This window comes from Larus michahellis, chromosome 5 (genome assembly GCF_964199755.1).
Source record: "Larus michahellis chromosome 5, bLarMic1.1, whole genome shotgun sequence".
Classification (NCBI taxonomy): domain Eukaryota; kingdom Metazoa; phylum Chordata; class Aves; order Charadriiformes; family Laridae; genus Larus; species Larus michahellis.
The window spans coordinates 58457196-58481759 of NC_133900.1; the positions used below are offsets into that span (position 1 = coordinate 58457196).

A 24564-nucleotide genomic window follows, 5' to 3' on the forward strand; every position below is an offset into this window, starting at 1 on the left:
CCCACCGGCGATCGGCCAATGGGGGTGGAGGACTCGGCCCTCCCCTCGGATCCCCGGCCAATGGGGCCAACGCGCCTGGGCGCGGGGGGTATCAAAACGAATGAGCGGCTACGATTGGTCGCGGGAAAGGATAGACGGATCGCGCGCGGCCAATCGAAGAGGCGACCCCGAGCGACCCCGCCGCTGAGTGGTTGGCCGGGGCGAGGGGGCGCGGCCGAGTCGGAGACACGGGGAGAGGGGCGGGGCGGGGCTGGGCCGCCCGCCGGGGCCGAGTCCCGTTGCCCGGGCAACGGGGGAAGCGTAGAGCAGCCCGGCCATGGCGGCGGCCGGCGGGCCAGGGCCGGAGCGCCTCGAGGGGCTGCCGGGGCCGGGGGAGCTGAGCCCGGCTGCCCCAGGGGAGTCGCCGGGGCCCGAGGTGCTAGACGGGCCCGGGGAACCCGCAGAACCGAGGCCGGAGGAGCCACAGCCCTGCGAGGTACAGGAGCCGGAGCCGTCGGAGCCGTCAGAGCCGCAGGTCGCGGCGGGACCGCCGGGGCCTTCGGAGCCGCCAGGGCCGTCGGGGCCGTCGGTCGCAGAGGGACCGTCGGGGCCGTCGGTCGCAGAGGGACCACCGGGGCCCTCGGAGTCGCCAGAGCCTTGGGAACCACCGGAGCCGCCGGGGTCGGAGATCGCGGAGGGACCGCCGGGGCCCTCGGAGGCCGCGCCAGCAGCCGGCGGTGCCGGGGAGGAGGCGGCGGCGGCGTCGTCGATCAGCGGGAACGGTGCCGCGGACGAGACGCCTCCCATCGCTCAGCCTGAAGAGGCCTCAGTCCCTCCCGGCGAGGCCGAGCGGAGGAGCGGCGAGGCGGCGGGCGAGGCGGCCGCGGAGCAGCGGGACATAGCGGAGGAGGGCGAAGAGGAGCGGCGGGAGCGGGCGGAGCTGCTGGAGCAGCACCGCGGGCTGGCGGGCGAGCGCGAGCGGCTGCGGCAGTCCAGCGCCCGCCTGCAGCTGCGTCTGGGGGAGCTGCTGCGTCTGCGGCGGGGCGAGGGGCCGCGGGCGGAGGCGGGGGCGGACGGGCCGCAGCGGTACGGCGAGCGCCTGCGGCGGCTGCAGGAGCTGCGGGAGCAGAGGGAGCGGGAGGCCGCCGCCTGCCGGGAGCGGGAGGCGGCCCGGCGGCGGGGCGGCGAGGAGCGGCAGGCCCGAGCCCAGGCGGAGTGGGCCGCCTTCCAGGCACGCAAGAAGGCGGTGACCGTCTTCAGCCTCGGGCGGCGGCTGGGCGGCAGGGAGGCGGCGGCCAGGGCGGTGGAGCGCATCCAGGCCCGTGAAGGGGACAAGGAGCAACAAGTGCGTGAGGTGAGGATCAGGGCCCCGGTTGAGCTGTGGCCGCAGTCCCGTCTGTCTCATCTCTATCTTCGCTTGTCATAAACGTTCTGAAAAGGGCAGCGTTTTCCTCTTCCACTAACATCTACTTCTCAGTATTAAGCAACAGAAGGGGTACCGTGCTTTTCTCCCCTTGAAGCTTCATTATTGCCATGACTTCTTTTAAAAAGAAGCACTTCTTCCTTGGAAAGGCAGAGATTTTAAAAAGTCATTCTTCTTTTGTTTCTACTCCTCTAGGCCCGTGTGGAAAATATCAAGCTGAAGCATGAAATCCAAACCCTTGAAACCATCTTGAAAGCTCAGGGAGAACTGGCAGAGGGTCAACATTTTATGGACTTTGAGCACATGAAGAAAGAGAATCAGAAACACAGCGAAAAGATCGATGACCTCACTGAAGAAATCCTGAAGCTCAAAAAGAAGGTATCAAAGGCAGTACATATTCTCAGCCAGTTCAGGGAAAAACTACAGTTTGTGGAAGCTGAGAATCAAGACAGAAAGGCTGAACTGATGGACATTGAGACCGTCCTGGCCCAGAAGAGAGACATTCTGACCAAAACCAAAAAGGCCAGAGACAGACTGCGGAGAAACAATCTGAAACTGCAGCAGAAGTGTGGGTTGCTTGGAAATGAGATATTGCTTCGGGACTTTGAAGAAAAGGTGGATACTGCAGAGCTGCTCAGTCAGCAACTGGAAACACTGAAGCGTCACCATGCTGGTGTGATCCTTACTTGTAGTGGAATCCAGAAAAAAATCAAGGAAGCCAATTCCTCTTTCCTTGCTGAGGATGACCAAAGAAAAGAAAGAATGGGAAAAAATAAACTAAGGAGTTTTCCCTAATTCTCATTTTTGACATGCTCCTTTTTGGTAAGTCCTGGGGAATACATTACATACTCCTGAAAAACCCTTCTCTAAATGACATGTCAGTATTATGCATTCAATGAAGTGATAAGAGCAGTTTTACCCATTTTTGAATGAAAACATACATGCGTGCCTATCCTGAAGAAACAAAAAGAGCCTGTCAAAAGCCTACACTTTTGGAAAAACACCTTAGCATTCTGTCCTTTGAGGCCATGGAAGTACCGTTTAATAAGAGCACTCACCATACCCTAACTGTATGGATTTTATCACTTAGTATCAGCTTCACCTGTACAATAAATAGACGTGCCTTCTCCACACATCGCAAGGGGTGGTTTTCGTAGATCGGAGAGAAGTTTATTGTCAATACCTGACATGACTTGCATACAGCCAATATACTACAGAAGCATTACATCATTCACCTATTCTGTAAGTATACTTGGCTGCCACGTTTACGTTGGCAATGCACAAGAAAGGTTTATTACTTTAAGAACTATTTTCATAGTATAAAAATATACATAAATCTTACCGCTCAAAACTAGAGTTATGAATTTTTTAGTCTTCCAGCTTCTACATTTTTAGAGGGTCCTCAGCCTTGTCCTCCTCATTCATGGTGTATGAAGAGGTAGAGAGTAGCGTAAGCCCATCACCGTTTCAGTCCCCTCTGCACTGCTGCATTTAAACAAAGTACACAAGTCACTGAATACACTTATATGGGGATAAAAAGTAGATAAAGTTACATAAAGACATTTTTAGGAATGGCTTACACCTTTCTCTTCTTTAAATCTCTGAACTAGGTTTTCATAATTGCCTGGGTATTTAAAAGACAAAACATAATTAAAGTGTCTATTACACTACTAAAGGTTTGAATCTTGTTTTTTCTTGTCATAGCAAAATAAGAGATCAGCAATTTCTTACTCTTACTGCAATCATGCAGTAGTGACTTGGTTATATTCTTCTAAGATCGTTACAGTTTTGCAGAACTATTGCATAAACACAGTGGAACAGCAGAGGCTCTTGTTCTGCAAACAATTGAAGTACTCTGGATCTTCAACAGCTCCAACACTCAATTCACTAAGAGACATTACACAACTAATATTCAAAAACTTTTCACAAGATGGTTGACTAGATGATCTGAAAGGTCTCTTCCAACCTAGACAAGTCTATGATTCTATGAAAATACCAGGAGATCTGCCTCTGTCTGGTTTTGCTGGACAGTAAAAGGAGACAAATGTAACTCCCAAACACGTGGAATGAAAAGACAACACCAATATTTGTACCTTTCACCTTAGGCCTCATTATGAAAAGTGAGCTTTTCTATTGAAAGAGTAGCTAGCGCAGAAGTCGAGTAGCCTCCTGGTGTTCCACAAAACCGTTCCCATAAATAAAGATGATCAGCAGTCATCTCCCTAAGAGAAGTTACTCGTTTTGACTTCTTACACTTCTTGCTACTTATGGCTTAAGACATGTAAACCTTCCTTTAACTTCTTAAACACTATTAAGCCACAAATGCAGACAGATAAAGGGAGGAGAAGCAGGGAAATTAAATCTTAGATGAGTTTCATTGCTGCATCTTTGATATCTGGAAAAGGCAAGAATTTAGGGTGCAAGTGAGGCTGATAGTATACTCCCTGAACTGAGATTTTCCACTGAAACAAATATTACTATGCTATTTATTTAAACTTCACACACTGTATCCAAAACTCTTTTTCTTAGCACTGAGCCACTGAAACAACCCACTGCTACCTCAGCCTTCCAAAGCACCCTGAGGATGAAGATCAAAGATTCCTCCATTTTCCTCCTACAAATCTCAGAAGACATTCTGTCAGGAAGCAGTAAAAACAAATGTCTTTATTTCCTAATCTCATGTGCTAGCATGCAGGAAAGTATTTCACTTCTCTTCAAACAGATTGAAGTTAGTACTGGGAAAACAGGTACGGAAAAGTAAAGCCAGTTTTGTACAATTTTGTGCAACTTCTATAATATATACAATATAAAGCTCTATCGGTATCAAATTGGTATAGGCTTTCATAAAGCAAATCTGATTTTACGTCCTAATCCAGCAAATCGAACAGTAAGATTTGCTTATTGTACAAGTACAAGGAAGTGGGATGTGTTTACTGGAGAAACTAGAACCATGGCAGCCAAGTTTTTGACCATGTTCCCCACATAGTCTTGTTGCACTGGTACTGTCTTCTTTCCCCTGCTTTTATCTATCTTTTATGTGGTGGCAACAAGAAGCTTCTCTACTTTAATCTCTGAAATGATGTCCCTGTAGGAATTAAAAGAATACTGCCTTAAATTGAGCACAAAAATGCCTTGTGATTATGAAACTTGCAATAAAACAAGATTCCTTCTTTCAAAACAAAGAAAGGATAAGGTATTCAAGCATTTCCAAGTTCTGCGCATCTCGAAGATATGTTCACATCTATTTTTCGTAATAAATTTATCAGATCTCTGACCTAGTCCAGAGAAAGGCATATGAAATGGACTACACCATAGACAAAAAATCAAATCTTCTAAATGTCATATGTAATAGAACAGGTATTTTAACATGAGAATTTGGAAAGCATCACCAAAAAATCCTCTAGCTGCAATACTCAGATGTTGCAAAGTCCTGATTTTGGACAGTCAAAAGCTGCTAAAGAAGCCTGTGAAGAAACAGACAGGTACTTGAATTTTTAATTTCTGAATTACACTGACAATAGGTGATTAAGATAACTTTACATGACTTTATTTAACAAAACCATATATTTACAGTTGAAAAAAGTTCCAGTTTGATACACATATCTAAACAAAACAAACTTGATAACTACATAAAACCAATTTAAACATGATGTACAGGGGATGTATCAACAGTTCTCTGTGTCATCCTAGATTCTAAAACATTCAAAAATAAGCTGTTACAAGGTACCTGTTTCTTTCAAATGAAATTTTTTACTAAATGAAATAATGTTAACGATTGATTGCTGATTGAAGTTGCAAAACTTTATTATAAAGTGCAGGTCGCACAGAATTCCAAACCTGGCTGAAGTTTTCTGGTTTCTCTAATCTGCTGCATGTACAGTGGTAGTTGCAGACTTCGGATGTATTGCAGTATTTTTATTTTTCCTTAAACCCATGAAGAAAATAAAGTTTGCTTGATAGGAACACTTGCTCAATGAAAGAAAATCTCACACATCAGGTTACAGATACTCTCAAGCACCTGAACAACAGAATTGTCAAAAATTTTTATGGAATCCCTGAATTTATTACAGAAATATTCCTTAATAACTAATTAAGAGATTTGGTATGCTGCAAGAAATTTGAAAAGCTCAGTGGCAAGTAATTCCATGCCCTTACTACTCATCTCCGTTTTTATCAAAATTCAAGCGTTACTTTCAAATCAAGTTACTGAGAAGTTGAAACAATTGCATCTTTAGGCAGGTGATTTTTTTTTTTTTAAGATGTATTTTGTTTGAAAACAAACTGTGCAAAGCTCCTTATTGCATTGCTTTTCTTCATTAAAGAACATACCTTATATACACAAAGAAATCATTTAGAAAATATATACATCTTCTAAGAACAGAAAGATCAAATCACAGAACAAAATAATTACATTTGCAAGTAACAAACAGTGCACAAGTGTTGCAGCAGGCCTTTCCCCCACAACTATGCCCATTTTCACCGTTACATTCAACATCTTATTAAGAAGAGAAAAAGGAGAACAGGCTGTCGATGGCTGCAAAGATACCTAGTGGCTAAAGAATGCATTTTAACCAGACAAACAAGCCACGCTTGTAGACTTGGTTTAAAAGGAAATACAAATCTAGTTGCGATGAAGACTGAAATCACAAAGCCTGTTACAGTACCACCTAAAAATGTATATTGAGGAAAAAGTTGTCTCTGTGTTTAATAAACTGTTTAAAAGCATAGTGCAAATGTTTCAGATGGTAGGCCTCTCATTTCCTTCATGGAAAGGCATTATTTGTTGTAATAATAGAAAAAGTAATATTACAAAACACTTACTGACCTTCCAGCTTTCTATTGCACTTCAAAGCAACGTAGCATACAAGTACCGGTCACTCAAGGACCAAAGCTATACAAACTCCAGAAGAATTAATACGTGCTTCATACCAACATCTTGATGTCTGTTTTCAGTAAGTGATGACCTAGATGAAGTCTTACGGAGAAATTAAGACGGCCAACAGAAAAAACCACATCCATTATGCCAGGTACACAAAGTGGACAGGAAAAGAGGCCCGTGAGGTATCAGACTTGCAAGCTGCATTTGCATTACACAACTTCTGCAGCAACTATGCGTCCTCACTTACCAGGGAATCTCACTCACTCTTTTTAATATTACAATCAAATCATCCCTCACAGAAACAATGCTTGTACTAAAGGACAACTTTTTGATTGTGTCCTACAGTCTTTTACATTGTATGTTGAGCTGAGCAGTGTGCAACTATTATTCTTATTTTTTTATTCAGACAATGCCAAAACAATCAGCATAAAACAGACTGAAGAGCACTGGGAAACCACTGACCACATAGCTAGAGGATTTAGTAACGCCGATTTACAGTTAACACAAATATTGCTTCAGTTTCCCTTTTCAATGATCGTCGTTATTTATAAAATAGATTTTACACTATACACTACACAATAAACATTCTTGTAAATCAGAGGCACTCATGATTTACAGTTCAACATTCATCTGAATGCAGAGGGGATCTAAGCTGTATAACAGTATTATGCAACCACAGTTTGCCATCTCTGTAACTTGCTCCCATGCATTAGAGGCTGGATAAAACACTAGGAAATGACAGCTTGTACTTGTACCTGATAGTATTTGGCTGGCACATTCCCCAGTAAACTTCTTTCACTCGTCACTACATTTAGATCAGCTCCACATAACGCTTTCCCACCGTGGCAGCAGCAGCTTCAGGAGATCCCCCCAGAACCTTTTCTTTTCAGCAGCAATGTTGGCTTACATTAAGTTCTCCCCTACACCCTTCCTCCTCAGTTTTGCCAGTGAGCAGAGCTAGGTTTAAAGAAACTATAAAAATTGCTTTTAACCATTTCTCAATTCATCTGCTCAGCCCACAGTTTTATCAGGATGACTGGAGGGTCAGCACAGGAATTAGTAGCTGGTTGGCAAGAACACCCTGAGACGGCACTGCCCCAGAAGGAGGAGATGTGGAAACATATGTTTAGTAGTATGTAACCCTGTGTTTAAACTGAGGAAAGGGTGTACAATTGGGAAACGATGCCAGCTTAATATTAGAAACCCTCCGGTCAATTTGGAATCTAGTCTGATTCCATATGCATCCAGATTGGAAACACAGATTTCCAAGGCATCTTGAAGAATAATTGGTTTTGCACTGCTAGCGTGACTTCTCTTCCAAGTTTACTTTCTACCTAACTTTTTCTTATTAAAGAATGGAATGTAGTTCTATGTCTACATGACTTCTTTGGTAAATGGGACCCACAGCCTAGGAAACAAGAAGCATTTCTAAAGAAATGGTCCTTACATCATTTAACTATGAATTCCAGCACCAGTTATTTAAAATCCACATCCACTTACTGTTATGGGTATGGGAAATATATCCTGCCTAAGAATGAAACTGGGGAACAGCTTTCAAAGCAACTGACATTGCTGAAAGCCCAGTCTTAAAACATCAAAGAAAAAAAGAAACTTAAAAAAACCCCTTAATATTGTTCAGTTTCACTGCCCTCATCAGAAGTACAGAATGTGTAACGCTGTCCACAGCAAATGCTCATTCCACTAAAAGTTTAAGGCTAAGCCTAGGTTTCACTTAGAAGGGTTTTATCCCTCAGTGTTCTTCCTTTTTTTTTTTTTTCTGCTCTCAAGAACTTCCCCCCCCCCCCCCCCTTAAGGCTATCCTACTACTAAACAAAACTCTGAAATAACACTTTGATTTGCAGGCTCATACACGTCAAACAGTACTCAGTACTTTTGCCACTTCTCCTGTGAGTCACTGGAGGCAATCGTAGTTTTAACGTTTGAGTGAAGGACTTCCTTTTTCCATTTCCCGGTTATCTTTCTGCAGAGCAGCCAGTATCTAGATGTTTCAAGAAATGACAGAGAAAAAAGTATTAGATTTAAAAAATGACTCAATAAATCCCCGTCTGAAGAGTTTCCAATTTAATTATCTCTGAGCAATACTATTTTAACTATTAAATGTAATCAAATTTAGAGAACCTCTCTACTGATGGAGACCCCTCCCATAAGTTCTCGTGACATGGTAGACACAAATGGATTTAGCAAAGGTTTAAATTCAATCTCCCCCAAATACACACTTTTGAAGCCTGAGAGCTGAGATTCTTACCCAGACTACACGAGTCTAGCACTATTAAAGGATGCTGTCTGAGGGGAAGTTGTAATTCTCAAGATAAATGGACTGTCTAAAAACACAGCAAGTGAGCAGCCTCGGCAGTCTGATATTACCAAAGAGTTCAGGACAGAATTACCATAGCACTGACTGGTTCTTGTCTAGAGCACGTCACTGTCTCCAGATATGCTTACGTCTTTTTCCAAAGCAAAAAGTCCACATTTGCATCCACACTGAAAATTTGTATTTCCTATTATCCAACACAAAATTTTGTTTTGTTAGCCCTCATGTAGAGGGCACAATGATAACCAGTTTCCCAGGCTGCTTACACACCCCCTGCCCTATGGTTAGTCTCTGCTGAAGTCCAGCAGCATCCCCAAGAATCACCCTGGAACTGAATGTACTGAGGGACATTTCATCTCAGAGAACCGCAGTTACGAGTAAGCACCGCCTTCTCTCTCTCTGACCGACTTCAAGCAAACCTCTGCACCACCAGAATTAACAGGAGGTGGGCCTAAATCACTCATAGGGCAGTCACACAACACTGCCTATGCTTCAATGCAAAAGCATCCATAGCTGTTGCAACAGAAGAGTTCAACATCGATCTGAACAGAGCCACAGCTGGCTGGCTGTTCAGCAATTTCTAGAATTGGAGAGAGATTTCAGTGAGGTCCTCTTCACAGAGATAGGCGGTGTAAACAGCTACTCAATCAAGTGAGCTTATGAGAGTTTCAAGTGCCACAGTAACAACGTCCCTAGTGGAAAAAAGCTACTCTTTTTAAGGAACCAGAGAATGGCACCCGAATACCGATCCAGAAAAGCACAGACATGAAGCCAACTAACACAGCTCAGATTCTTTAGTTATTTAGAAAACTTTATGCAGCTAAGATTTGAAACATCCAGATTACAGAAATGCTAAACCAACAGTCTAATCTCTTCTACCATTTCTATTTCTTTACTGTTAACAAAGCAGTGGATGTAACAACAGCCACTCACGTTTCAGGCTAAGGCTGTATTGGCACAAGGCCCTGGAGTTCTTGTAGATAATTCCAGAAGAAAGAACAGAGCTCGCAGGTTTCCTGTTGATAACCAGAGTCCTTGTTATCAGAAATGCCATGTGTGTGATTTAGCAGGACTCCTTTCAGTCTTTAGTTTCCTGATCACATTGTCATTGACCAAAGGAAAATGGAGCAAGATGGAAAACATACACCAGTCCGTTTGACGAGGGAACCAGGACTGTGGGATCTGGATTCATAAGCAGCCCGTAACATTTCAGATGAGGTCCTACATGTATCACCACGCCAGAATGTGATCCACAGGATACCAGGACTATAATTACTATGGCACAGCAAGATGAAAGGTTCAGTAAGCAGGTGTGTTTTTGAGTGCCAAAGACACCTACTGCTGAGAAGCGCAGCTGAATTTGTCCAAATATATTCTTACAAAGAAGTAGTACCTCAAGCTCTGCTGCTTGCTTATGCAGTACGGTTACTGTAACCAAATGAGATTATGCTAGCGATGGGAACACAAAGCCCAATCTTCTAAGCTCAAAAGCACTCTGCATCCTCTGGGAACTGGTGCCCCTGGTCAGTCAGTCCACCTAGAGTTTATCTTAAAGGTAGCACGCCCATCACAATAGACATTCATTTTGCTACTTTGAAAAGTTATTTCCCTACAGAAAACATATAGATACCACAGCAAAGCATCTGACTCCTAAAACAATACTCAGAAATAACTATCCAGCTAGGGAGCATCCCAACTGCAGCCAGACTTCTCAAGCATATTATGTGGGTGCATGCTGCCACAGCTCTAGCACTGCTATGAGACCACCTGTGCAACCAAGTCACACACTTCCAAAAGCCTGTCTTAGAACAGCAAAGTTTGGGTTTCTGAGTCCAAACTCATCCACGTGAACTTTAAAAGCCTGAAGAGAGATAAGAGGTCATCACAGATAGCATCTTAGTAATAGAAAACATAATCCCATACACTCTTTGTCTTCATTAGTGTTTCTAGGTTGGTTCCAACAGTGGTACCTCAGTGACCGAGGAGTGCCAGTAAGCACATGCCGTGAGCAAACTCACAGCCCCTACCCACTTCTGGCTTGGAAAAGATGGCAGGTGAGAGAGTGAAGCGGCTTTCCTGATGGAAACTTACTCAGCAATGGAACTACCTGGTGAAGAAAGCCAGCTGGTGCAGAAGTCAAGATAGGTAAGAGGTCAGCCAATACCAACCCTACAGCATGCTAACTGTTTCAAGTTCAGCACCAGAGCTTAGCAGCATTTTTTCTTCAGCTTGCCACAATAAGCAAAAACAATTGGAAATTCCAGCACAGTCAGAATGAAGATGATGAAGAGACTGGAAGACTGCTTGGGCTAGGTTACTTTGAAGTCTTCCTTCTGTTGTGATAATCACCACTGAACCTTCACAGGTGTCAAAGACTGAAAACCACTGGCTAAGCAAGCCTATTACTTCGGTTACTTGGCAGAATAGGACCATTATCTCCCCCTCTCCGCAAAGGAAGCAGCTATAGGCTGAGAACTGAATTGGTATGTGATCCTCATCCACACAAGACATGTTCAAAGAAAGTGAATCGTCTGAACAAGGACCATGGCAGGCTCCTTGTAGAGACACTGCTGTCTGAAAAATGTTCTTAAGGATACAAAAAAAGATCGATCTGTACTAGCAGTTTATGACAAAGACCAGAAGGTAAACGCAAAATAAGCTGTCAGGAAAGCCGTGTCAGGGAGGAAATGCTGACAGCCTGAGGAGCACAGGTTGTGCTCCCCCTTATACACAAGATAAGGTTCAGAAGGCTACCATCTAATCCTACTGTGAAGGTTAGAAATTCTCATCTCAAATAGCAAGCTGGCAGTCCCCCCTGTCTACAGGCAGACTATTAACTCCAGGAAAGAACCATGAACTCCCATAACCACTATGTTTAACATCACCTTTCAGTTTCACTGCAAAAAAGAATGGATAAACTGGGCAAAGCTCTAATACAGCATGCTTCATGAAGCAGGCTGTATTACTGCTTTGAAAGAAAGAAAAAAAATGTAGTTTACACTTGAAAAGCTACATTTGACTTAACTCTCCAGCATGATGTCTGTTACAATCACTTAATTTCCACATTCCGATGACACGCTTTCATCTTTATTTTCCTTAAGCTAGAATTTAGTTGCAATTACAGTGATGAGACTACAATTGTTGAAGTAAAGGCTTTAGTGCTAATTTCCAGTGAAGAAGTCTGACACGTAGTCATGTCTTTACAGCCCCAAATTAGGCAAACTAGATCATCAACGATATTTAGATAATGACTGTATATGTCCTGACAAACTGTCATCTTCTCTCAGAGTGAATTTCTGCTTTTAAATATCAAGTTGTGATGTTGCTAGCAGCCTTTGTAATTAGTAAGTTAAAAAAGTCGTCTCATACTTTACTTGGTCGGCTTCAGCCAACAATTTCAATTTTGAATGTTGACTGAGCTCTCCCTTTCCAGAGGTGAAAAAGCTCAAGGAATCCACTCACCTGAATGTATACTAAAAGCATGGAGCTACACAGTCCTATCCACCTGTAAAATCAAACCCTAGTTCTGCTAAAACATTCTTCCAGGTGTTGCCAAACCACATTTTCATGAGTACAGTACAATCATCTGTTATCAAAGATCAGCACCTTCTTTACCTGAGCCCACTTTTTGTTTCTACTTTGCATCTGAATGGCAGAAATAGATGTGAAGAATTCTTCTGAAGGCAAGTCCTCTGGTAGCTTTGTTAAAAACTGGGCTATATGAATGAAGTCCATTTTGGTCAAAATATCTTCAAAAAGTTTTAATATTCCCAGGGCTGTACGGAATAAGAACTCTTCTCCATCACGGCAGAACACATCCCAGACACGACATGCCAAGTCTAGTGGCAAAGATTTGCTGTACAATGTGAATATCCTGAAAAACAGAGTAAAATTTTCAGTTACTGCACAAGAAAATGTCTTGGATACTCACAGAAGTACACACACTGATTATTAGTTAAATACTTTTTTATTTCAGGAGTACTTCTGTTAGTTGCTGCACAGCAATACATGAAACAACACAGAACTGTACAACAGTTAAGGCATCTTGCTATCAATCTGGGTCTCCAAGTTCAATTTTCTCAGATCACACCAGAAGAAACAATATATGTGGTTTTACGATAGACATGCACTGGCCACAGGTATAACCAAAGGCATACTTAATCATCACTTCAGAGTTGAGGACTGATGCAGTATTAGCTGTGAGAACACAAAAAGCTGAATCTTTAGACATAATGCAAAGGGAATTTGTGCATCAGATGAAGGAAATGTGTAAAATCATCTCTGTGTTCCAGGCAGATCAGTTTAAACTCTAGTGAGTTGGGAGAAACAGGCAAGATGTCCAGAGAGAATGGTGGCTGAGCATGCTTGAACAGATGCGATCCCCAAAGAGTAAAAGTAACAGCAGAAGCAAGAACCTCCTCCCCGTTGCTAAAATTGCATTTTCATTAACTGCCAAGAGCACGCTTCGTTCATCAAAATGCTGACAGCCTTGCAGACGGGAACATGAAGATGCTCCCTACTCCCTCCTCTATCCAACACTTCGCTACAAGGCAGAGCAGTTTTCATTGCCACTAACAATGTCAGAACAGCAAGTGAAGAGAATTAAGTTTCCTGGAATCATGCTACAGTATATAAGGGAAAAGAATAACAGTGATTTTTTTTCCTTCAGGATTTAGAGAGAACACATTTCTCCACAGATGCAGTGCATAAAAGATCTCTGTAAAACTGCAAATAACTCTTTCTCCGGCAGAGGTCAGCAAAGCCTCAAATTTAAATAAATCTTTTCCACATCTTTTAACACAAAATTTCTTTTCAACTGTGGTGAACTGAACAGTAGTTCTCTTGTGTTTGAGACCCCTCCTTAGCCCCTTCAATTTTTCATTTAGTAAATTTGGGTTTAAATTAAAATAAAAAAATATAATGGAACAGATATACACACACACATATATAGGTGTAGAATATGAATTAACGTATTTTCACAGCAAATTCTAATAAAGGTTTTCTGCAGTATTTGCTTTTTACTATATAAGATTGCTTGAATGATGTTTCATCAAGTATCCAGCTTCTCTGTGAATCAGCACACTTCAGGAAAATGGGAAAACGTATTCATTTTACAAGCAACAAGACGAGACTAAACCTTTTGCACAAATTCAGGTGATAAGTAAATTGCAGGTTTAGGATCCTTCAGATTTTACTTTTTTCTATTTTTACATCTCATTGCAATGGTTTTATAACAAGTGGAAATAATTTAAATTCTGTTCTCCAAAAAGCTAAATTTGAAATATAAAAAAAGTAAATAAGGGGTAGAGTCTGGGATGAAAAAAACCCACTACTGTTCTCATATGCATTTCACATACATACCCTAATGTATAAGAATAGCACAATAAAAGCCCCCTTTTTGAGTTACTGGCTGATGATGTGTTGCAGAATTTGTACACTCTTTCAACGTTCTTATACAGTCACATGCCGTATAAAAATGTCTTGCTACAGAATACCTACACAGCAAAATTAAGACTTTTTGTCTATTACACACACACGCACAGGAAACAGCAACAGCTTTTCCATTTAAAAGGAACAGTGTAATAGGAAGCAATTCAGCTGAGTCCTTTCCTGGTCACCAAGCAGCAGGCAAACACTCAGCCAGAAACTAGTCCTGGTTAAACATAAGTAACTGCCTATTTTTTTTTAATCTCTTTTTATTCACAAAAGCTATTATTCTGTCATGATTCAGACCTAACCTGAATAACCCATGTGTATCAAACCTGCAACTAGGCAGAAAATTAACTGTCAGAAGAAAGAGCGAGAACTATTTGTTAGAAAACTACTTTTTGTAGGAAAAGATTTATTTGCATCAAAAAAGCTGTCACATCAAATAAGGTATTTGACATTGATCTCTTCATTATTTGGAAGGAAGTGTAATTTGCAGGAATCAACTTTCATTAGTACTAGCATGGAATTAAATGTATCAAGCCCCAAGAATGGAGACTGGGTGCCCTAGAACAAGCAATGAAACAATAGTCGAATCATTACTGCTAAGAATGGATACAGCATTTCCTCCCTTCAAACATTTCCTACTGGAAGACATTTTTTATTAGACATCTGAGCTATTGGTCTGGAACCCAGCTGAAATTTATTATAGCAATAAAGCAGCTGCTAGACTAAACCAGTCACAGCAGCGGCTCTCAGCAGCACTAGCACTCTACTCGCCGTGCCACAGGATGATTTTCTGTCTGCAGCTCTCTTCCAACCCACGAGAAGTCCCAGGTGCAGACAACACAGCTAACTAGCACAGAGATGTCCAGAGTAACATAAAGGCAGGCTATTGGCTGCTATCGGTTTGGAAGAGGGGAAAAAACTAAATACCAGATGCTCCTGCTCCTCCCAGTCCTGCTTATGATGAAAGCGCACTTTGAGGGAGATGCATGGAATGCTGGCTGGTTTGCTACTCACAGGGAAAGCATATGACCATAATAACGTTATCAAGAAAGCAAAGCACTGTTACCATGATAAACACAAGCTCTGTGTTTTCTTTCCTTGTTTTTTCTTTTTTTTTTTCCTCTTTATTTTTTAATTAAAAAGTCTTCATAAATATCATTAGCAACAGCACTGAAGACAGGTATGCCATATTTCGGGTTGGCAACTCAAGCACAACAACACTGATGCAAATCTGATCTTCCATATTCTTGCACTACACAGTCTTTTCCCATGTCTGTAACAGCACAAAAATATTTATGCAACTTTGGAGTTCAGCTGTGAAAACTGATGACCTAATTGAGCTTTTAAACTTATTCTTGGATCCTCCCTCCTTCACCCTGGTACTAGTATTTAGTTATTACAGTTTGTATCAATTCCAACTACATCTGCTTTGAGACAAAGATTGCATCTTTCCAAGTGTTCATATGCACTACTTTATTGTATAGTGGCATCTCTGTTCCCACTGGCACCTTCAAAGTTATTGCAACATGCTTTTTGGCAATAGTTTACTTAGTACAACTTTAAAATTATTACAATTTAAAATAGAAGTGGAAGCATTTACTTTGTTCCTTGTAAGGGAAAGAAAAAGTATTATATATTATACAATACTGACCGCAACAGAGCAACTTCTCAGCACTCACCAAACCTAACTGTATTCTAAAATGCATCAATATAATACAAATCCTGTGTGAGTTCCTGAGCAATTTCCAGTCAGTCAGAAGCACCCAAAAAGCCTTGCTCTCTTGCCTAGGAGTACAACAAGGCAACACAGCATTTCACTTGATTCCACCCTAGCCTGCAATGACATAAGGATAAGCACACTTGTAAATTGGGCTGATGACTGATGTTTTGAAGTCAGGTAACAACTCAAGCTCAAAAAATCAGGATGTCACCAGAAACCTTTGGACAGAATTACAGTCCATTTTTTCTTTGAAAAGGAGGCATACGTTTAAAGCATAATCTTCAGCTTCATTTTTTTTTGGGGGGTGGTGTGGTGAAGAGTTACTGGCATGACATGGACTATGTTTCTTTTAATGTAACAGACAGCAAGCTTATAAACACTTCACTGGAAGTGCCCACTACAAATGTCCACACAAAGTGGCTCGGACCTTTATTGTAACAAGCAAATGGTGTAATAGAAAGTTAGCGTTCAGAGAGCACAATCACAGTCAATGCAATACTGAAGAATCATTGGTCAATCCATCAGTACAAACAAAGCCCTTGGCTATAATTATTGCCAAAATCATTTTTCTGAGTAGGGATAAAGGGTGTTTGTATAGCAGCGGTGGGCCATAAATAGACAGCATGTGTCCTTTGCAAATCCACGTTCTGCTCTGCTCACAAGAGCCTGTGATACATCAGCTGACAGAGCCGAGAGGCCAAAACCGGGCTATTCAGACACTATTTCCCCCCTATTCTCTGTGAACCTGACCGTACGTTGCTCTTTACGCTCCCCTCACAACTGATTCCCTTTATATTCTTCAAAAAAAGTAAAAACCTGTCTAGCTTTTTAATTCTTACCGTGAGATTTATCAGTTGGAGTTTGGGCTTGAAGCACATGGGTCCTTTTAAAAAGAGACGCCTTACTTCTGGCAGGTATCCACTGATAATCAATGCCATTGTACCTTTTAATTCAATTCTCAAGTCCTCGGCATTTTCCCATTGCAGAAGGCAGTGGTGGAACTAAACTGGCAGGGGATCTCCCCTCCCTAAATCCTCTACCAGCCCCAAGAAAACCCAAAGCAGCACTGCATCACCTGCACAGATGGGCCCATCTATACACACAGCATTCCTTTTTCCTTGGAACGCATCCCTTCCACAAATGATTTAAGCACACCGATTTTACTGCCGTTCCCCGCAGCACTGGTTACAGGAAGCAGCACAAAGGAGACTAGTTGATTCCACTGTAATTGCGGCAGGAGCATGAGGGTTTCCCAGCAACTGGTCTGTGCAGCACCGGCTACTGGAGCCCTCCCAGAGCTGGCACCAACTGAGATTTACTGCACACATGCCTGCACGGTAACCATGCCAGCCACCGGAATAGCAGCAGGCATCCCTTTGGAGCTCAGAACAAACGCACATTTAAATAAAAGTAATGATGTTAGAGCAAGGCTGTTTCATAGAGATTTTTACCCACAACCAAAAGGTCTCTCTATTCAGAGCAACAGTGTACCATATTCTTCCCTGACTTTAAATACGCTGAAACCACATTCTTATCTATCCGGAAACAGTTGTTTTTAACGGAGCGATATCTGTACTACAGCAAATTCACTGTCAGCCACGAGCCACAGGCAACCTTATAAACAATATTTTCCAAAGTCTTGAGCTTTAATAGTTACTCACTTGTGAGAACACAGAACCACATGATTTTTCCTTACATCTTTTCTGTATTACTTCCTGAAAGTAATGGAAGGACAGCACATATAAAGTCCAATTCACTGAGTTTCCAGTGGCCATTTAAAGAAAAAAATATCTGAATCTGCTTCCTACAGGATCAAAGTATTTTAAGAGTGTGTGTATATATATATGCGCACACACACATATGTATACATATACTTATATATGCATATCTTTAAATATTATACCTGAATCTTACACAGTTAAATACCAACTCCACTGTCTAACAAAATTAAAGACAGAGTGGGACAAGCTGTCTAGCTCAAGACAAGGGTGAAAAAAGTTTAATGCAGGATTGGGCAGGACTGCCTCAACTAGTCAACATTCCTGTGCAAGATCATAGTGTTGTGACTCTCTACAGATGGGGGTGAACACAGTAAATTGTCCTTGGAATTAAAATAAAGAGCTTTAATATGGATGCAGGTAGTCAGCAAGAAATGCTAAGGGTTGTCAGTCCATTCATACAAAGACCTTGAGAAGCACCATCCACAAGCACTCCCGCAGAAGGTTTTTTCAAGGGCTCTTAACAACACCCACAGAAGCAACAAAAGGGGGTGGTACGATGTGCCCCACACTCAGAATGCAACATTTCAGTTCTTTGTCCTAAGTCAGTCTTTTTTCTTTTTTTTTAACCTATAAATGTGCTCAGAGAGAACAACTGATTGCATAAATGTTTACTCCAGAGAACATAATAAAGACTAGTTTATCAAAGCAAAATTGCTGAGGTGAATGTAAACCTTCCACCTTTCATCAAAACAGTCTTTTTCTAAATCTCCAATTTCTGGTGTTGCTCCTCAGGATTTCTTCTTCACAATGTAAAGCTCAAAGTTAGACAACAGAGTGGTATTAACATGCCTGCACCGTGAAGACACTTGTTTTTAGTCTCTCCTACATAAAAAATCACCTTATTTATGACAGCATCATATTAAATAGTAATCCACTGAAAATACAATAACCTGGTGATTTTAATGTTGTCTGTTCAGTTACTCTCCAGCATGTTTACAGTCTTCCTATTGTGATATCCCTTTTATTTCAATTGTTTCCTCCACACACAGGCTTTTCACAACATTGTCTGAAGCAAAACAATTTCAACATCTTTCCTCTCATCATTGAACATACCAGCCTCTGCCTTCTGCCTTCCCTTCTATCCTATTCCAGTATTTTTTCCAGCATCTTCCTGCTCTGTTCAGCTTAAGATCTAGTTCAGCTTAATATTCTCAGCCTGCAGCCATGAAAACCCTTCCGATGGTATTAACCTATCCATTACACATCCCCTCATTCTTCTACTCATGTGGCATTAGGATTTAGTCCCAGTGTAAAAGCCAAGCCAAACAAAGCCCATGTTACACTAACCTCTGTGCAAGAGGCACATGAAGACGACAGAACTCAAGCAAAGGCAGCAGGAAGCCTGCATGGATGAACAAGAACCTCCTGACAAAACTCAAATATAATAAGGAAGCATACAAAAGGCTGAAGGAGGGGCAGATGACCCCAAAGAAATACAGAGACATTGTCTGAGTATGCAGGAAGGGGGCTAAGAAAGCCAAAGCCCATCTGGAGTTGAATCTGGCAATGGATGTTAAGGACAATGAGAAGGGCTTTCCACAGTACATCAGCAGAAAAAAACCTCAGGAAAACATGAGCCTGTGCTGAACAGGGCAGGAAACCTGGTGACAAAGTACATGCAGGAGGTTGTGGTACTCACTGCCTTCTTCATCTCAGCCTTTACTGAGACTTACCTTCAGGAAGCCCAAGTCCTCCAGACCAGTGGGAAAGCCTAGTGCAAGGAGGATCAAGTTAGGGAATATTTAAACAGATTTGGCATGTGCAAGTACATGGGACCTGATGAGATACACATGTGAGTGCTGAGGAAATTGGTGTCATTGTGAGACTACTCTCAATTGTCTTTCAAAGGTCCCAGTGATCAGGGGAAGTTCCTGAGGACTAGAAGAAAACAAATGTCACTCCTATCTTCAAGAAGCAGGATAGAGGGAAACACAGCCTGGTCAGTCTAACCACCATCCCTCGGTAAGTGATGGAAAAAAAACTCCTGGAGATAATTTCAAAACATATGATGGGCAGAAAGGTGACTGGGAGAAGTCAGTATGGATTTATGAAAGCAAAATCATGCCTGAGCAACCCGGTAGCCTTCTACGATGGGATGACTGCCTTCGTGGATGAAGGGAGAGCAATGGATGTTGTTTATCTTGATGTCAGCAGGGTTTTCTGCACTGTATACCATAAAATCCTTGTTGATGAACTGATGAAGTATGGACCAGATAAATGGACAGTGAGATGGACTGAAAACTGGCTGGAACTGACAAGCTCAGAAGGTTGTCATTAGTGGCATGAAGTACAGCTTCAAGCCAATCCACTGGTAGAGTACTCCAGAGTCTGATACTCATCCAGCACTTTTAAACATCTTCATTAAGGATGACAGGTCAGACTGTACCCTCAGCAAGTTTAAAGGTGATACGAAACTGGGAAGAGTGGTCGATACAACACTCCATAGGGACCCTGAGACACTGGAGAAATGAGCCGACACGAGTCTCATGAAGTGCAAAGGGAAACGCCAAATCCTACACCTGTGGAGGAAATATGCCTGGGCCCCAATACACATGGGAAGCCAAAAGACTGTAAAGTAGCTTTGCAGAAACGGACATGGAGGTCCTGGTGGACAAGTTGAATGTAAGCCAGCAACATGTCTTTGCAGTAAATAACGTACACAAACTCCTGGGCTGCATTAGGAACAGCACTGCCAGCAAGCCAAGGCAGGTCATGCATCTACTCAGCACTAGTGAGCCAGTTCTGGGCTTCCCAGTACAAGAGAGACATGGCTATACTGGAGCGAGTCCAGCTTGCCATGAACATGATTAAAGACTTGGATCATCTGATACGCAGGGAGAGGCTGAGAAAGCTGGGACTATTTAGCCGGGAGAAGAGACGTCTTGAATCTAAATGTGTAAAAATACTTGACAGGAGGGCATAAAGACGACAGAGCCAGACTCTTCTCAGTTGTATCCAGTGAAAGAACAAGAGCCAATGGCACAAATTGAAATACAGGAAATTCCATTTAAACATAAGAAAATAAAAAACTTGTTTATTGTGAGGGTGGCTGAACACTGGAATGGCTTACCTGGAGAGGTTGTAGAGTCTCCATCCTTGGAGATAATGAAAACATGATTGGAAAAGCTCCTGAGCAACCTGTTCTAGCTGACCCTTCTTTGAGCAGTGGGTTTAGACAAGATGACTTCTATGATTCTATAAAAACTTTTGTATTCAAACTTCTGGCTGTTGGATTGGACTGAATTACTTTAAATGGATTTCTGTCTAATGGATCAGCAACAAGTTCAGTCCTAGCAACTAGGTCTTACAGATTACCAGGGTATCGAGAGGTTAGTTCAGGTAGAATTGCATTAACAGTACAAATGTTTTCCAAAAGAGTAACTTCTGAATCTCAGAAAAAAATACTATTACTACTGGGAACAGATACTTGAGGTGATGTTGCCAACAATTTAAGTGCAAATCAATTTTTCACAAAAAAGATTTCATATCATTCTGAAATTGACAACAAAGTCTTGCTGAGAAGAGATATTTCAGCTGCCCCAAACCCAAGCATGATGGGCACAAATGCAAATGCTCAATTTGGAGTGCCTTATACCACACTGAAATTTGGCAGGAGTGCAAATAAGATCCTTGTCTTTTTTCCTCTCTAATGAAAAAGGTTCAATTACACTAGAACTAAAGTCAGTTTCATCAAATAAAAAGATTGTAATTGCCTTTCTGCTAAGTGGAATAGCTGCAGTAATTAAAAACATGCTAATGCCCTTTAGCTATTCAGTTGGATGGTGTCAAGACCAGTTCTTAAACAACCTGTACTGGGATCCTCTAAATAGGGTCTGGGACCACCTAACATATGAGAGAGATACTGCACAAGAGTCATAGTTCATCCTGCTAAAAAAGCCTACGTGTTTGCTTTTCTGTAGCTTCTAGCTTTTTGTTGTATGGACAGAAACACTATGTTTTAATGACTCTTCCTTTTCTGAGCAAGAGGACAAACTATAACTTCCAAATGCAAGACTAGCAATACTTTCTGGAAATACACCCCTGGTACACACCTACACACGCAGTAGATTTTCTCAGAAGATCAATCCAAATATGCACTAAATATGGATAAACAGTGCTATACAGATGTATTTCAAAAGAAGCTTCAAATTCAGCAGAAGTACAATAATAAAGGCAAACATTAAACATTGCAAAAGTATGTGGGAATGATTTAGATTAACAAACTCAAGTACTGAACAAAAGATAAAGCCTTTATCTTAAAAGAACACTAAACCAGGTAAAAGCACTCCAGCTTCTGTCGCGAATACTGACATGGAACTATACGCTAGTACACACATTAATTATACTTTCAATGTCTTACCAATCAATAAGATAGATGTCTGGAGTTAAATTATTTTTTTTGAAGTGAGCAAATAACTTTGGCAGATTTTCTTCGAAGAATACCTCAAATGCGGCAAAGTAAGTCAACATCTGGGAAAATACAATGGGGAGAAAAAAGCAGTCAGCTGTATTAATAGGCTTAAACGTGTTATCTGTTGTTGGATTAATGCTCTTCAAAAACAGGATCCTATGAATTACGTGATACAATAAAGAACTAAACATTTACATAAAGGACAGAATCTGCAAGCACACAGAGTTTAAGATTCAGCCTATACACTGTTCTCATACTGAACAATATAATTATTGTTTTGGGTCTTGGCCAGCTTCCTTTGGAAAGAAAAATACCAGCAGAAGTTATTTGCTGATTTCTCAAAATAATTATAACAGAATGGTGCTTTATACTTGTGGCAGTAATTTAATATTACACTGAATAAAATCCAAGGCTCAATGGATTGTAAAATGAAATATGTAACTAAAATAATTTAATAGTCCACAGCAAGAGTGAAGTGTCCAGTTGGCTCCAATCACAAACCACATTCTAATATCAAAGCTTCTTTTATACCATACGTTTTAAAATGAGATAATAGCATTTCTACTGCAAAGAGGGAGAGACAAAGTTCACACAGAAAAGCCAAAGACCAAGACAAAACACCTATGCAAGAGAAACAGATTGTAACTCCCACCTGATACCGCAACCCCTGAACTGTACTCCTTTTAAAACACAAAAGCTTTCATATTACTTTAAAATTTGAATATTTAGGTCAAACTCCATAATAGAGGACATGGAAAAAGACAATCTTCCAATCCAACTAAGAGTTTAAAAAAAAAAAAAAAGGGTTTTTAGCTGCCCCTCCCCCCACCCCACCCCCCTCCCCCCCACCATGCTCTTAATACTATAGGGAGAAAAGTTAAGCAAAATCCTTGAATGATTCAGTAATTTGAATCACAATATCCCATTAAAAGCAATAAAGAATGGCTATGATTACTTCAAAGTACGAGATGTATCATCATGCTTCTCCCCAAAACACCATAACAGTAAAGTGAAAAGAGGAGCCTTTTGTCTGAAATCCTTTTAAAGAATGACAGATTTGCTTTCCATTTTTTTTTAAATGTCCTTAAAGAAACATTTCCCATTTCATCTGAATGAAGTGACAGATGGTAGACTACCTTCATTAACAGCGACAAATAAAAGATTGAGCCTGGTAGTCAGTAAGAGTATAAGGCTTAAAAGCCAATCAGAGATGGGTGTATTCTACAAAAATACCCACAGAAAGTTACGTAAAATCTCTGAACCATCAGTTACAGTCCGGCTTCCAAAATGATCTGTTTACATGCTAGCACCGCAGTAAGAGAGTTCTACTAAAGTGTTTCAAAAGTACTTCAGAGAAGGAATTTTACACATAACTGCTACAATCACATCTATCGACAGTAATGCTGGCAGCTCTATCAGAAATGCAATAGCGGTTCAGGTATTTATCTTGATCAAATCAACATTCAACAAGACATTCACTTACTAGTAACTAAAATAATTCTGAGTTGAATAAAATTGCAACCAACAAAATGAATCAAGATAAACTGGTATAAATTACTATCATTTCCACAACTAACTAATGCTGGCTTTATTTTTTTAGTTTATTATATGTTAAGACAAATCAGCATTTGGTTATTAAGCTGTAAAACTGACACAAAAAGATGAGGGTAGACAGCAGGTGAGTATATTAACCACAGGAAGCCCAAACTGTCTCACTTTATGTGTCACTAATCGGTTTGAAATTTTAGGTACAAAGTTTTCCTTGTGGTGTGAATCACGGCTTTGTAATTTCATGATATGTTAATATTGTATCACCATCTCAACTGTTCCGTAAGCATTCATTTATCATGTAGCCTCTATTTAGCCAGGCTAACAGAACTAAACAGCAGTATTCAAGAGCATATCAAAACACACTATTTCAGCTAAAAATATCGTCTTATTCCAGTAAATTTAATTCCAAAATCATCTTCACAAGAACCATATTTACACACTGAATGCATGACCACATCCTCTTTTTCAAAGTACAGTAATGGAGATGGACTGATACTGTTTCTAGCAATGCTGTCTGCGCTGTGGTACATCTCCCCATGGGCGTTTATAACTGATGAGATTCAGGGGCTGCAACAGGGAATTACATACTGCTTTTCCAGCAGGAAATACTGATAGGATCCCTAGTGGTCCTACTGTTTAAGCAACAAAAGTGACTGCTGCTATGTCATCCATTCCCTTGCTTTTTTTCTCCCATTTGAACTTTTGAGAAGCAGATCCTATTTTCATAGTGTTAAAAGGTAAATTAGTGAGAAAGAGATAAAGAATGCCATATATTTTTTAAAAAATACTTTTAAAGTAAATTAAAAACACATTTCGGGAGATGGGGTATACAAGTAGCCCAGTGTACATGATAACAAGGAACTTCAGAGACCCCAGAGAGAATCAGGCAACCAGCTCCCACTGAAAACCGGAGGGGTCTGCTCATCTGATTTCCCCCAGGCTGCTTGTCAAACACAGCTGCTACACTAAGAGACAGGAAACCTGCCTCTCCCTGCAACAGTCTATTTTCAGCAACCTATTAGTTTGGGATAAAAAGCACCTTCAAGACACTT

The 24564-nt window shown here is 41.3% G+C and overlaps 2 protein-coding genes across 7 annotated transcripts in view; one reads left to right on the forward strand and one right to left on the reverse strand.

Moving 5' to 3' along the window:
- The first annotated feature begins 316 nt into the window (after nt 1-316).
- CFAP184 (cilia and flagella associated protein 184) lies at nt 317-3074 on the forward strand. Its single transcript, XM_074587521.1, has 2 exons — nt 317-1333; nt 1598-3074. Exons 1-2 carry the CDS (start codon nt 317-319, stop codon nt 2195-2197), a joined length of 1617 nt encoding a protein of 538 aa, XP_074443622.1. The 3' UTR covers nt 2198-3074.
- Nucleotides 3075-4927: 1853 nt separating this feature from the next.
- The window catches only part of TBC1D14 (TBC1 domain family member 14), a 76820-nt gene continuing 57183 nt past the window's right edge, over nt 4928-24564 (reverse strand). For 5 of the 6 annotated variants that reach the window (XM_074587516.1, XM_074587517.1, XM_074587518.1 and 2 more), the window contains 3 exons: nt 21911-22020; nt 12229-12487; nt 4928-8280 (listed from right to left, as the gene is read on the reverse strand). In XM_074587516.1, the coding sequence (XP_074443617.1) occupies nt 8215-8280; nt 12229-12487; nt 21911-22020 (435 nt within the window). In that variant the 3' untranslated portion in view covers nt 4928-8214. Of the gene's footprint in view, nt 8281-12219; nt 12488-21910; nt 22021-24564 lie in introns of all 6 variants that reach the window. The other variant, XM_074587515.1, reaches the window with a different exon arrangement.